The 12,482-nt window shown below is 52.3% G+C and overlaps 1 protein-coding gene across 3 annotated transcripts in view; it reads right to left on the minus strand.

Annotated features, from left to right (window-relative positions):
- LOC125982264 (protocadherin Fat 3) overlaps positions 1-12,482 on the minus strand; it is a 47,919-nt gene that overhangs the window by 21,178 nt on the left and 14,259 nt on the right. For 2 of the 3 annotated variants that reach the window (XR_007486316.2, XM_049742660.2), the window contains exons 9-33: positions 12,130-12,340; positions 11,323-11,394; positions 10,350-10,486; positions 10,006-10,281; positions 9,729-9,939; positions 9,419-9,633; positions 9,194-9,352; positions 8,945-9,066; positions 8,694-8,876; positions 8,502-8,616; positions 8,168-8,434; positions 7,728-8,078; positions 7,438-7,611; positions 6,816-7,346; positions 5,772-6,136; positions 5,440-5,593; positions 4,934-5,041; positions 4,683-4,866; positions 4,318-4,538; positions 3,662-4,114; positions 3,406-3,540; positions 2,986-3,331; positions 1,966-2,162; positions 1,235-1,388; positions 647-1,059 (exon numbers count right to left, since the gene is read on the minus strand). Coding sequence is in view for 2 of the 3 variants with exons in the window: in XM_049742660.2 (XP_049598617.1) it covers positions 647-1,059; positions 1,235-1,388; positions 1,966-2,162; positions 2,986-3,331; positions 3,406-3,540; positions 3,662-4,114; positions 4,318-4,538; positions 4,683-4,866; positions 4,934-5,041; positions 5,440-5,593; positions 5,772-6,136; positions 6,816-7,346; positions 7,438-7,611; positions 7,728-8,078; positions 8,168-8,434; positions 8,502-8,616; positions 8,694-8,876; positions 8,945-9,066; positions 9,194-9,352; positions 9,419-9,633; positions 9,729-9,939; positions 10,006-10,281; positions 10,350-10,486; positions 11,323-11,394; positions 12,130-12,340 (5,754 nt within the window). In the remaining variant the exon portion in view is untranslated. Of the gene's footprint in view, positions 1-646; positions 1,060-1,234; positions 1,389-1,965; positions 2,163-2,985; positions 3,332-3,405; positions 3,541-3,654; positions 4,115-4,317; positions 4,539-4,682; positions 4,867-4,933; positions 5,042-5,439; positions 5,594-5,771; positions 6,137-6,815; positions 7,347-7,437; positions 7,612-7,727; positions 8,079-8,167; positions 8,435-8,501; positions 8,617-8,693; positions 8,877-8,944; positions 9,067-9,193; positions 9,353-9,418; positions 9,634-9,728; positions 9,940-10,005; positions 10,282-10,349; positions 10,487-11,322; positions 11,395-12,129; positions 12,341-12,482 lie in introns of those variants that run through there. The other variant, XM_049742662.2, reaches the window with a different exon arrangement.

A 12,482-nucleotide genomic window follows, 5' to 3' on the forward strand; every position in this document is an offset into this window, starting at 1 on the left:
ACCTTTTTTATGGATCAGCACACGAGCAACTGTGTTGCAAATTTTTCAAAGATAAAAGATTTTAGGGGCGACTGGGATTTGAACCGGGGTCAGTGGGGTGAGAGTCCAGCGCACTAACCACTACACTATGGAGACCTGGCTTGTAGGATATGAAATTGTACCAAGGTATGGTTTTATGGAGCAGCTCACAAGTATAGTTGAGTGGTCCCCAACCTTTTTTATGGATCAGCACACGAGCAACTGTGTTGCAAATTTTTCTATGATAAAAGATTTAAAGTCCCACTGGGATTTGAACTTAGTTCACTGGGGTGAGAGTCCAGAGTACTAACCACTACTCTATTGAGCGCTGATTTGTATCACATGAAATTGTACCAAGGTATGGTTTTATAGAGCAGCTCAAGTGACCAGTATAGTTGAGTGGTCCCCAACCTTTTTTATGGATCAGCTAACGAGCAACTGTGTTGCAAATTTTTCCATTATAAAATGTTTTAAGTCTCACTGGGATTTGAACTCGGGTTGATGGGGTGAGAGTCCAGAGCACTAACCACTACACAATAGAGCCCTGGCTTGTATTATCTGAAATTGTACCAAGGTATGGTTTTATGGAGCAGCTCACAAGTGAATAGTATTTTTTTAGGTCACCAACCTGTGAGAAGAGCGCCCCCTGCAGCCCAGCTTGGTCTGTGGCCCGAACACGCAGCCGGTATGAGTCTTGGCTCTCCCGGTCCAGGGGTTTCTCTAGGACCACTACCCCGGACACCGGGTCGATTGAGAAGAAGCCATCAGCAGAGTCCACTAGGGAGTAGACGATGGTCCGGTTGAGGCCTTGGTCCGGGTCGGTGGCCTGCAGCCGCGTGAGTAGCGTGTTGGGCACGGCATTCTCATACACGCTAGCCACGTAACGCGAGGTCGCAAAAGATGGCGCGTTGTCGTTGACATCCAGGAGCCTCAGCAACACGTCGCAGCGGCAGAAGAGACCGCCGCCGTCCGTGGCTTGGGCGATCAGCTTATAGGCGGGGCGGCTCTCGCGGTCCAAGGGCGCCACTGTGCGAAGCTCGCCTTGAAACGCAAACACTCAAGATGAACACTTTTAACTATCAGTTCACCTAACTTTGTTTGAAAACATCACAAACAATTTTGAGTACACCTAACTTAACTTACTACTACTTAACCCACAAATGGTTTCAAACTTTTGATACAACCAACAGAACATTTGTTATGGAGACAAAGCTACCAGTGTTGGCGTCCATGTAGAAGTCTTCCACGCCAATGCCAAAGAGCGAGTACTGGATCTCGGCGCTGGAGCCCGAGTCGATGTCAGACGCGCCCACCGTCAGCACGCCTGTGTTGGCCGCCACGTCCTCCAGAAACGAGGCGCTGTACACTGCCTGCCGTTCACACACACACACACACACACGCACACACACATCCATTATCCCAGCTGACAGAAGCTAACCCAACAAGGTTAAATGCTCTCCATCGACCGCATCCCAAAATGGCCTCCGCAATGCCCCACCCCACCACCACACACACACACACACACACACACACTCAATCTCAGGCCTTTTATGCATTGTAAACATATCAAGTGGCTGAGTTGACAAAGTTTGCAACGAAAATTAAAGCACTCAAGATTGTAAGTAAGGAGTAGAGACAGCAAATGCCAGAGCAGCAAAACATCCCCTGTCTGTAATGAGGCACATTGTTTACATAAACAAATGTCTTTTGGAGCATAAATTGCCCCAGAGGAAGATTTGCATTATGGGGGAAATGCCTGGGGGTGAGAACTGATTAAATATCAAATGAATAGGAAACTAGAATGGCGCTCAGTGGAGCGTCAACCTCCGCCAAGGTCTTTCTATCCCAGTTTGGAGAAGCACAAACGCAATCATGCAGTGCGAGGGAAGAAAAGATTGAACATTGAACAGCGGTTAAGGGATGGCATTTTGGCGCCACCTCACCTACCTGATTGCAGATGGGGCTGTTGTCGTTGGCATCCATGACGGTGACCTCCACGGCGGCGCGGGCCACGTAGAGGCCGTCGCTGGCCGTCACGTTGAGCAGGTAGCGGTCCTGACGCTCGCGATCCAGCAGCCCGCTCACGTACACCTTCCACTCGCCTTGCACCGGCGCCAGACCGAACACGCCGCCCACGTTACCGCCTGATGCACACACCAACACAACAACTGACCATTTTTGTCAGGTCTTAAAGGGGAAATCAGTAAAAACATTTCTTCACGATCATATATTGTATGTGCCCGACTAGTAAACACAGCATTTGGATTAATCACAGTAACGACCAATCACCTGTTTTCTGGGTTTGGCCATGTGCAACGATAACGCAACGTCTTCAACGTAGCTAACGTACGATTTTTGAGTACGGGGCTCTGACCTTAAGTTTTGTTGTAGACATCAGAGACTAGGCGTCGGAATTCAAAAAGGTCCAGACTGTGTCACCGTGGAGACAAGGCGTACACGGCATTTGGGTGTGTGACCTTTGATTATAGCGCCTCCATTAGGCCAGCGAGTACGCTAAATGGCAGGATATCAAGGCGGCGCAACGCCGCCCTTCATCCGGAATACAAAACACGTCCCGCCATGAATAACAACAAGTCTCACAAGACTGCCGCGGCCACATCGTCTTGATCCCAGGAAGGGTTTTAAACTCACTTCTCCTAATCCGAATGAATCCGTCTCGCTACGGCATAATAATCAGGTATACAAGAAATGAACGGCAAGTCTAATGAGCAAACTAGAAAATGCTAGACGGCTACAAATGAGGACAAATGAGAAGAATGGAAGCACTTGAAAGCTTTGTGTATGATTGATTTTCACCCCAACGCAAATAGAAATTGTATGAATTGGATATACGTGAAGACACTTAAGTAGTAAAGCAAAACATCCTAATATGAAAAATGCTGATGTTGTTTGCAACATTTGATTATGTCACGAATCTCACCAAAGTGTGAAAAGTTTGCAGCTCACCTGTGATGTAAAAGCTGACCATGCGGTTCTGGTCTGTCCCGTCATCGTCGCTGGTCTTGAGCACGGCCACCACCTCGCCGGGCGGGTCGCTTTCCTTGACGGCACCGCGGTACCGCTCCCGCTGGAAGCGCGGCGGGTTGTCGTTGACGTCCGACACGGCCACCGTGACGGTGGCGCCGGACCACAGCGAGCGCGACTCGCCCAGGTCGGACGCCAGCACACGGAAGCTGTAGCTGGAGCGCATCTCGTGGTCCATCTCGGCGGCGGTGGTGAGCCAGCCCGTCTTGCTGTCGATGGAGAAGGCGGACTTGACGCCCGACGACATCTCTTCCAGGCTGTACGTCACCTGCGGGAACGTCGACATGCATAAAGTGCAACCTGGATTTGATCTATTACAGCCGTCACACGTCGGTGACCCACCTGACCGTTGGAGCCCCAGTCGGGGTCCAGTGCTCGCACTTGGACCACCCTGGTGCCGACCGGCATGCCCTCCATCACCGTGGCCACGTACGTGTCTGTCTCGAAGGTCGGCTCGTTGTCGTTCACGTCCATTACCTGCCGCGGTACACAGAAGTTTTCTTTTTTTCCCGGTTGTAATCCTTTTGGTTGTGACTTTGCTATGCCTCCATTTTGTTACAACATGAAAAATCCGTTATCCAGCGTTCTCACCACCGACCTTGACTTCCACGTCCACGCTGACGATGGCCTCGATGAGGTCCCTGCGGGTGGCGGCGGCCACCTTGAAGCGGTAGACGGGCACCCGCTCATAGTCCATGGGCTTGACCAGGCGAACCAGCCCCGTGTCGGCCTCCACCAGGAAGGTGCCGTCTCGGTTGCTGTCGGCCGTCTCCCCACCTACGGCGGAGAAGGTGGCGCTCTGGCCTGGGCCCATGTAGACAGAGCCCAGCGCCGTGCCGGCCGGCGTGTCCTCGGGGACGGTGAAGGAGTACTGGGGCTGGCTGAAGGACGGGATGAAGGCGGCGGGGGGCACCACGTGGATGAAGGCCGACACCAGCGAGTGTTTGGCCGGCGAGCCGCAGTCGGTGGCTTTGACGAAGAAAGACAGCACCGTCCCCTGGAGGTGGAACACGGAGCTCTTGGTCATCATCCAGCCGCTGTCCGACTCCACCTGGTAACAAAGGACTTTGATTGCTCCAGTGAACAAGGTATGTATGTCACTTCCTGTTTTCATTCCGTTGCCATTGGCTCGACAGGCCACTCAATCATTATTTGCTGACATAATGAACTTAAGTGTAGCGCTAACAGACGGAAATCATGAGGGGCTTGTGACATCATCATAACTGTGTACATTAGCTGCTAATTGGGGCTGACCTCCAGGACATCAACCAGGGACAAGCGCGCTTCGCTGTAGAGCGAGTAGACGATCCTGCCGTTGGCGCCGGCATCGGGGTCGCTGGCCTGGATCTGCGTGACCAGGGAGCCTTTGCCCACGTCGGCCTTGATGCTCATGCGGTACTCCACCGCCCGGAAGCGCGGCGCGTTGTCGTTCTCATCCGCCAGCACCACTCGCACGGTGCAGAATGACGCCCGGCCTGGAACGCAACATATGGACTTATGACACGTGTGCTCATGCTGCCGTGATAACGTGATGACTCTAATTTATGGAGCTGACACTTGCTGGAACTAAAAGTGGATCATCAGAAAGTTCTGGACACAATGATGGCGGTTGGTGGTACCTCCTCCATCCAGTGCCATGACAGTAAGGAGGATGTCTTTGTTGAGAGGGTCCTCTCGGTCTAGCCTCTGCGCGGTGGTGACGAGCCCGTCGGCGTCCACGGCGAAGCGAGTCTTCCCAAAGTCGTTGATGAAGGAGTAAGTGATCTGGCCAAACAGACCCGAGTCCTCGTCGGTGGCGCGCACCTGCAAGGCAACACGCAGAGATTGATCAGATAACACGAAAGAAGATGAAGTCACAACATGAACGTACCTGGGTGACCTTTGACCCGGGCGGTGCATTCTCTGGGACTTCTGCCAGATAGAACCTCTGACTGAAGACCGGACTGTACAGGTTGGCTCCCAGCACGTAGACCACCACCTGTGCAACGCCGGCATGTGAGCATGTGTTGATGCGGATGCTAACTCCTATATCAATATGTCAGTTGGCTTTATCGTGCTATAAATGATCTATGATGTCACGTCTGCGCTGGACGTTTTACACTTTTTTTGGGGGGGGGGTGGGGCGATCGCTGCAGTGGAGCACCCTTGTGGCCCTCGTTGCGATTCGGGACGTGTTCCCGCTTAATATAAGCAATTACAAAACAGCTGATGGAGTAAAAACTACGAGACGGAGCGTTCCACTCGGTAGCCGCTCTCATCAGTAAATCCGACGTGACGCGAACACACATTAACCTCGGAGGACTGGGGCCGAGCCGCTCGTCAGACGCCGGGCGTGGACTAATTGAGGGAACGAGCGGGTCGGGACGGCGGCGTCACCTGAGCCGTGTTGGTGAAGACGCCGTCAGACACGGAGACGTTGAGATGATACGACAGCTTCATGCCTTGTCGCCTCTTGTTAGATAGACGTAGAATGCCGCTCTCCGCCTCCATGGAGAATGTCATGCGCTCGTTACCAGACAGGATGCTGTACCTGGGGAAAGGACGGCGAGTCAATAACTCTCACTTGATAATTGCACCACAAAGATCACTAAAACTCGGGCCACAGACAATCGATTTTCAAGAGAAGAAGTTTCTTTTTTGAAGAATTTTTTTGCTTGGCCTCCAATCATTTGAAAAGGGGTGTATTGACTTTTTTTCTACCAACTGACCTGAGCCTTTGAGTGTCGCCCATGTCGGCGTCCGAGGCCTGAACGCAGGTGACAAAGTGTCCCAGCGGCGCCAGCTGGCTGACGAAGGCCTCGTAGAGCGTCTGGCTGAAGTCGGGCGGGTTGTCGTTGGTGTCGGCCACACCCACCGTGACGCTGACGTCGCTGCTGAGCACCGGCTCGCCGCCGTCCGTCGCGCGCACCACAAAGTTGAAGCGCGGCCTGCGCTCGTAGTCCAGCAGCCGCGCCGTCAGCAGCAGGCCGCTGTCGCGCTCCACGTGGAAGTAGTCGCTGCTGTTGTGGATGTCCGACACCATCTCGTAGCTCACCCTGGAGTTCTTGTCCGAGTCTTGATCCTGAGCAGACACCTGGGACCATCCGCAGACGACGGTTTTGATCAGCAAAATGTAAAACGATGAAAAAACATTCAACTCTACTGAGTCAACTCCACAAGGTGAGAAATTGCCCAAACATCGTCAAGTGTGATGAAGGCGCTGCCCCGACGAGATTTATGGGCACCAACTATAAGTGGACTGGCAGAAATGTATAGCTGCAATAACTCTTGCCCTGATCTCCCAAAAAAATCAATGTCGTTCTTGATGGATCAGGAAAGACAAAGCAGATTTTTAGTGGGTGGAAGAAATGCTCAATTGAGCAAATGCTCTCTGTGACAACAAGAGTAATAATGAGCTTTCTCGTTGATGATTTATGACGTGGGCCGTTATAATTACATCGTCTCTGTGAGTCCAGACAGTTTAATTACACCTCGCCTTGAGTAAATGTTTCCACAGTGGGCTCTATTATTCGGCAAAGGTCAGATGCTTTCTCAGGGAAATTCGGGGGAAATTTGCACTGCTTTGGAATAACGTGCTGACTAAATCATCCAAGTTCAAAATCAATAGACCGATATTTTTGGGCCGGTATAAAGTCGTAAATATTTGAGATGAAATTTCTGTTGGGGAAATAATTCACAAGATCAAACTTTTTCCAAGATGAAAAAACTCATGACAACACAATATTTTTGCTTCCATGTTGAAAATTGTGCACCTGCAGGACACTGGTTCCGATCATGGCGTTCTCAGGCAGCACGGCCGAGTACGCCGGCTTCTGGAAGACGGGCGCGTTGTCGTTGACGTCCTGCACCACCACGTCCACGTCCACCTCGGACCTGGCGCCCGTCAGCGTGTCGGTGGCCCTGACCGTGAGGCGGTAGTACGGCGCCGTCTCGTAGTCCAGCGGGTACAGCACGCTGACGGCGCCCGTGTCGAAGCCGATGTCGAACTGCCGCGACGGGTCGCCGCCGGCCAGGGTGAAAACTATGGGCTGCCCTGTTGGGCTGCTGGCGTTGATGCTCAGCAGCGAAGTGGACACGGCCACGTCCTCGGGCACGGTGACGCCGTAAAAGGGCTTGTCGAAGAGCGGCATGGCTCGGTTCAGCACGCTAACAGGAAGCTCCACCTCACTGGACAAAGGGGGGGCGCCGCCGTCCGACGCCACCACCGCCACCTTGAACTCGGCGTTAGACAGGTCGGCCTCGAAGGCTCGCGTTAACGTCAGCTCACCCGTCACTGGGTTCATCTGCAAGGTAATGTTATGGGAACTGAAGTCCTGCTGCAATTTTTTTTTTCTATTTGTATCAGGGCTTAGTTGTGCTGCGTTGCATTGTTACCTGAAAGTTCCTGTGTGGCTCCTTCAGGCGGTAGGTCACCTGAGCATTCACGCCCAAGTCTCGGTCGGTGGCCGTCACCGTGAAAATGGACGAGCCGGGTTCCGCTTCCACCCGCACCGTGGCGTAGTATGGGAGGTTGACAAACTCGGGGGCGTTATCGTTGTCGTCCTCAACCTGGAAGCAGTGGAAGGCTTGTGGAAATGACCCCAAAATGGCCGCTTCAAATGAAAATGACTGACTTTCTCTTATTGAGACTTGATTTTGCGGGTTTGCTGAGATGTTATTCTTACCTGCACTCTGACTGTGACTCTGGCCACCTTCAGCACTTCCTCCTCCCTGCGGACTTCCACCACCAGCTCGTAGCTGTCCCGTTCCTCGCGGTCAAAGGGGACGCCGACAGTAAGCAAGGCCCCGCAGGTGGGCCTCACGGCGAAGAGCCCGCCAGGGTTCAGTAGTGCGAATCTCAGAGGCTCGTTGAGGCGCTGGCCGACGGCGTTGACCACGGCCAGGACGCCGGCGTTGCGGGTGTTCTCTCGTACCGTGGCGGTGTAAAAGGGGGCGGCGAAGGAGAGGCCGCTGTTTACAGTTTGGCGGATGAGCACTGTGACCAACGCCGCGCTGGAGAAACGACCGTCCCAAACCTGCAGCGTGGAAACATGGACAAGCGGAGCGTGTTCGTGGCCATTTTGCAGCTATTAGCTTGCGCCTAATGAAGCGTCGATTGGCCGACCTTCACGTTGAATCGATAACGGTCGTTGCTGAGGTTCTGATTGATGACCGTTACCACGCCGCTGCCGCGCTCCACTGAGAAGTGCTCCATGTTGCGGTCCACCAGCGAGTAGACAAGTTGGGGAGTCTTGCGCTCAAGGTCCGAGCTTACGTCCGGATCGAAGGCTTCCACGCGGAGGACCTCCACTCCGGGGTAGGTGGGCAGCAGGAGGATGCTCTCGTACATGTCCTGAGAGAATCTGGGCGGCGAGTCGTTGATGTTGATCACCTGAAATTCACACAACAGTGAGTGAAGATGAAGAGAAGGCAGAGACGTACACAGAAGGGCCACTCACCTTGATAAGCACCTCAGCAGGACGCTCGGCACTTTGGGGCGGCTGTCCACTGTCTCTGACGTGAACCCTGAAGACAAACTCAGGGAAGGTCTCATAATCCACACTGGCAATGGTCCTTTAAAAAAAATGAGATTCTTGAGACTTTTTTTAAACTGGCTTTGGGGACTCCGTGTCCAAAAACTTGGCACCTACCGGATGGATCCGGTCCCAGGGTCCACGCTGAAGAACATGCGAGCAGTCTCGTCTATGATTTGGAACACCAGCAGGGCGTTGTGATTGCGGTCGGCGTCCGTCGCCCGGATGACTAGCGGGTTGCCGTCGTCCCCCAGGACCACGCTGTTGACCGGCGCCGCCTCGCTGATGGCCCCCGTGTACCTGTCGCAGGAGGTCCGACAGCGAGATGAGGACTTCCGCTCTACAATATGCCCGAAGGGTTTTGAGACCTTAATTGCTGGAAGACGGGCGCATTGTCGTTGACGTCGCCCACTTGAACCACAACTGCGGCAGTGGCCTCTGTGCCCGCCATGCTGGAGGCGCGAACCATCAGGAAGTAGGAGGCCATTTTCTGACCAAAACAAACACACAAGACCAAGCATATATTTTCCTCTGAATTTCCAATATATTTTTGAGTAGGCTAACCCACAAAATGGCATACGCACTTCATCAAACGAGTCCACAAAATAAGAACTGACCTCAAAGTCGAAGCGTTTGCGCGTGCTGATGACACCCGTGTGTTGATTAATGAAGAAGCACCTTTCCTCGTTGCCCCTGGTGATGTCATAAACAAGTGCCGAGCGGCTCAAGGCGCTAACGGTGGTCACGTAAGCTCCGGCCGTGCTGTTTTCCATGATCTGCAACGGCGACAAATCTCAACAGGTTATCATTTTGCGGGTCTCCCACATCCCACCGTGCGTTACCTCGGCCTGGTACTCATTTTGGGAGAATTTGGGTCTGGATAAGTCGGACAGCGTCAAAGATACACGGGCGGAAGCGGTGGCCATTAGACGTGGAAAGCCGCCGTCAGTGACTCGTATGGTGAGTGTGTAAAAGCCCACAGAAGTGATGTCCACGTCCTTGGCGATGAAAATGAGGCCTGTGTTGTTATTGATGCCGAACACGCCTCCCGTATTGCCTAAGGAATCAAACACGTACACAATAGTGTATACTAACTTTGTATACTAGACAGCGAGATGAAAACCAAAAAGGCAAACTAAAACTAATCCCAACCTGCTTGTATGGTAAAGGTGAGTTGCCCATTAACGCCATTGTCCTTGTCCAGCGCTGTGACTTGCAAGACCGATGTACCGACGGGGGAAGATTCAAAAGCGACAGCATCGTAAACCGTGCTGGTGAAGTAAGGGACGTTGTCGTTGGCATCCTCCACCGCCACCAGGATTCGAGCCAGGTCCCGGTTGAATGGAAACTCCTGGTCTTTGACCTGAAACAGACCGCAAGGTATGATAAGATCAAATCAGGGAGGATAACACTGATGCTAGGAGCCCACCATGACAGTGAGGATGTGCTGCGTCCGGGCCTCGTAATCCAGCTGGTCGGCCGTGTACAGCGCCCCCGTGCTCGGGTTGAGCCGGAATAAGCGCATGCTAGCCGGGTCCACGCTGCCATAGATGGAGAAGCTGAGACGGCTGCGCTCGTCCATGTCGGACGCGCGAAGGCGCAGCAGCTCCGTGTCCACCGCCACGTCCTCGGAAACGCTGACGTCGTAGGCGGGTTGCGAGAACGCTGGAGGGTTGTCGTTGCTGTCCTGGACCCGGATGAATACCTGAAGCGGCACGGCGACATGTTCTAAAATAAATAAATTCCACCATGTAGGTTCCCTTCAGCGTCTACCTGTGTGGTGGCAACATTGGTGCCGTCTGTCACCTGCACCGTCATGTTGTAGAAGGCCTGCACTTCGGCGTCCAGCGGCTTGGCCACCACCAGGGTGGCCACGCCCACTTGGAGGTCAAACTGCATATCGAAGCTACCTGCGCACACACAAACACATGTAAGCATGTTAGCATTCGCGTCTCGACCTCACCGTGCAATTATTGTGGCCATCTGGGCCCGGCAGTGGAGCGCAGTAAAGTGAAGTGAAACGCGACAACGTGCCGCCCGGCAGCCGTTAGCGACCTCGCCAACATCTGCCTTATCGCTCGCCGAACACCGGGCACCTCGCGGCCTAGGCCAGCGTACAGTTTATAGGCTTCATGTTTGATTAAAGTCACACAGAGAGAGCGAGAGACAGAATTGATGTATCTTAGCTATTCAAGGCCATCCTCACTCTCATCCCCGCACATATCTGAGGACTCGGGCTTCACGCGCAAGCACATGAATACTGATGCCTACTGCAGTGATTGGCTTACTTTTTTTTTTTTTTTTTTGGTGGAGGGGGTCTTTGTTGTTGCTTCCTCCCTCAGGAGAAGATGGTCAATACTACACTCGGGGGTTGGCTGTCTGGGAGTATTACGGAAAAGAGATATCTTCAAAGAAGCGTTTTGACGCACACCGAATGAGTCGAGCTGACTTCATGCAACACCGATGCGAAGCGATTACAATATTTTGTCATTCAGTGATTTCAAAAATTCAGTTTGATTCTATCCATCTTGGAGTTTGAGTGAGTTCCACCTGTTCGAGCCTGGGACTCATTTCCATTAACGGATTGAAAAGGAAAACACGTTTTGAGATATTTTTCTTCATGATTTGATTCCGAATAGAACATCTCGGAATTGTATCATATCTTCTGCTATTCGCTGCCCCCAAATGAAATCAACTCGTACTGCCAAGGTTTGGGCTGAATGTACCAATTTCTTTTTCGCCTTACCCGTGTCAAGCGAGCAGTTCCTTCCACACGCGTTCTGAGGAATGTAGAACATTTCTCTGGCCACGCGTCCTCCTGCACATAGAGAATGTGAATTAAAAAGAAATGAAAAGACAAAATTATTTGGACGCCTATAGGAAGTGAAATGGGGGGGGGGGGGGCTAGGCAAAGTATGGCACGTGGGTCACTTGCGGCCCACCAAAGATTTGCATTACCAAGAGTCTCGAAATATTTGTTGCCCTGATTGAGCTGTTTTCTTCTCCCCTAAATCTGTTTGTTGAGATGCATTTATTGATTTCTCTACCAAGATGTAATATTCAAATCCCGATTTGTACCCCAGGAAGAAAATAATTTAGTCCCAAACCAGTTCCCGCAAATTTAGCCGCATCTAATTGTACAAAATGTCGAAATAATTTTGTTTCGCTATACAATGTCATTCGACACCAGTTGGGTTCTACTCAAATTGTGGCCGCTGAAGCGTGAAAGATGCAAACGACAATTCCGATGATGTTTTCTCTGCGCCAGTGTAGTATTAATCAAGTCCTTTTTAATTAACGCGTCGGCATGGTGTTGATTATTTTGAACAGCAGCAGCAGTGGTAGAGAACAAACCAGTGCAGTGAAAGGTCATCAAAATCAATTACATGCTGTCGCTGCACAGAGAGAACAAATAAATAAAATTGAACTCCCTGTGCGCGCCCGCTCATGTAAAACTAAAAGGCACTATCGATGCTGACAGACTGCAACCCGATGACGCTTTCGCAAAAAAATGGTCAGGGTATTTTCCGTCGATGTTTCCAAGTGGCCTCACCCACGATGTTGAACCAAACGGGGGTGTTGGATTGGCCCACGGCGACCACTCCCACGGGCTGAGCCACGGCGGCTGTCTCGGGCACGGAGAAGTTGTAGCAGCGCTGGGTGAACAGCAGGGGCAGCGGCGAGGGTGCAGCCCGGCTAATCCACTCCACGTGAAGCTTGACTGTAGACCACAGCGGGGGGTCGCCGCCGTCTTCGGCTTTGATCTGACAGACGAAATGATGTCATCGAAGCGAATTCTACAGCAATGAACTGCATGGCATTGACCAATCAGAAAAGACAAAGCGTATATATGCAGTAAAGTGGTGTTAAAAGAATAAAAGTGACTCCTTTAGTACGATATTTGTT

This window comes from Syngnathus scovelli, chromosome 15, assembly GCF_024217435.2.
Source record: "Syngnathus scovelli strain Florida chromosome 15, RoL_Ssco_1.2, whole genome shotgun sequence".
NCBI lineage: Eukaryota > Metazoa > Chordata > Actinopteri > Syngnathiformes > Syngnathidae > Syngnathus > Syngnathus scovelli.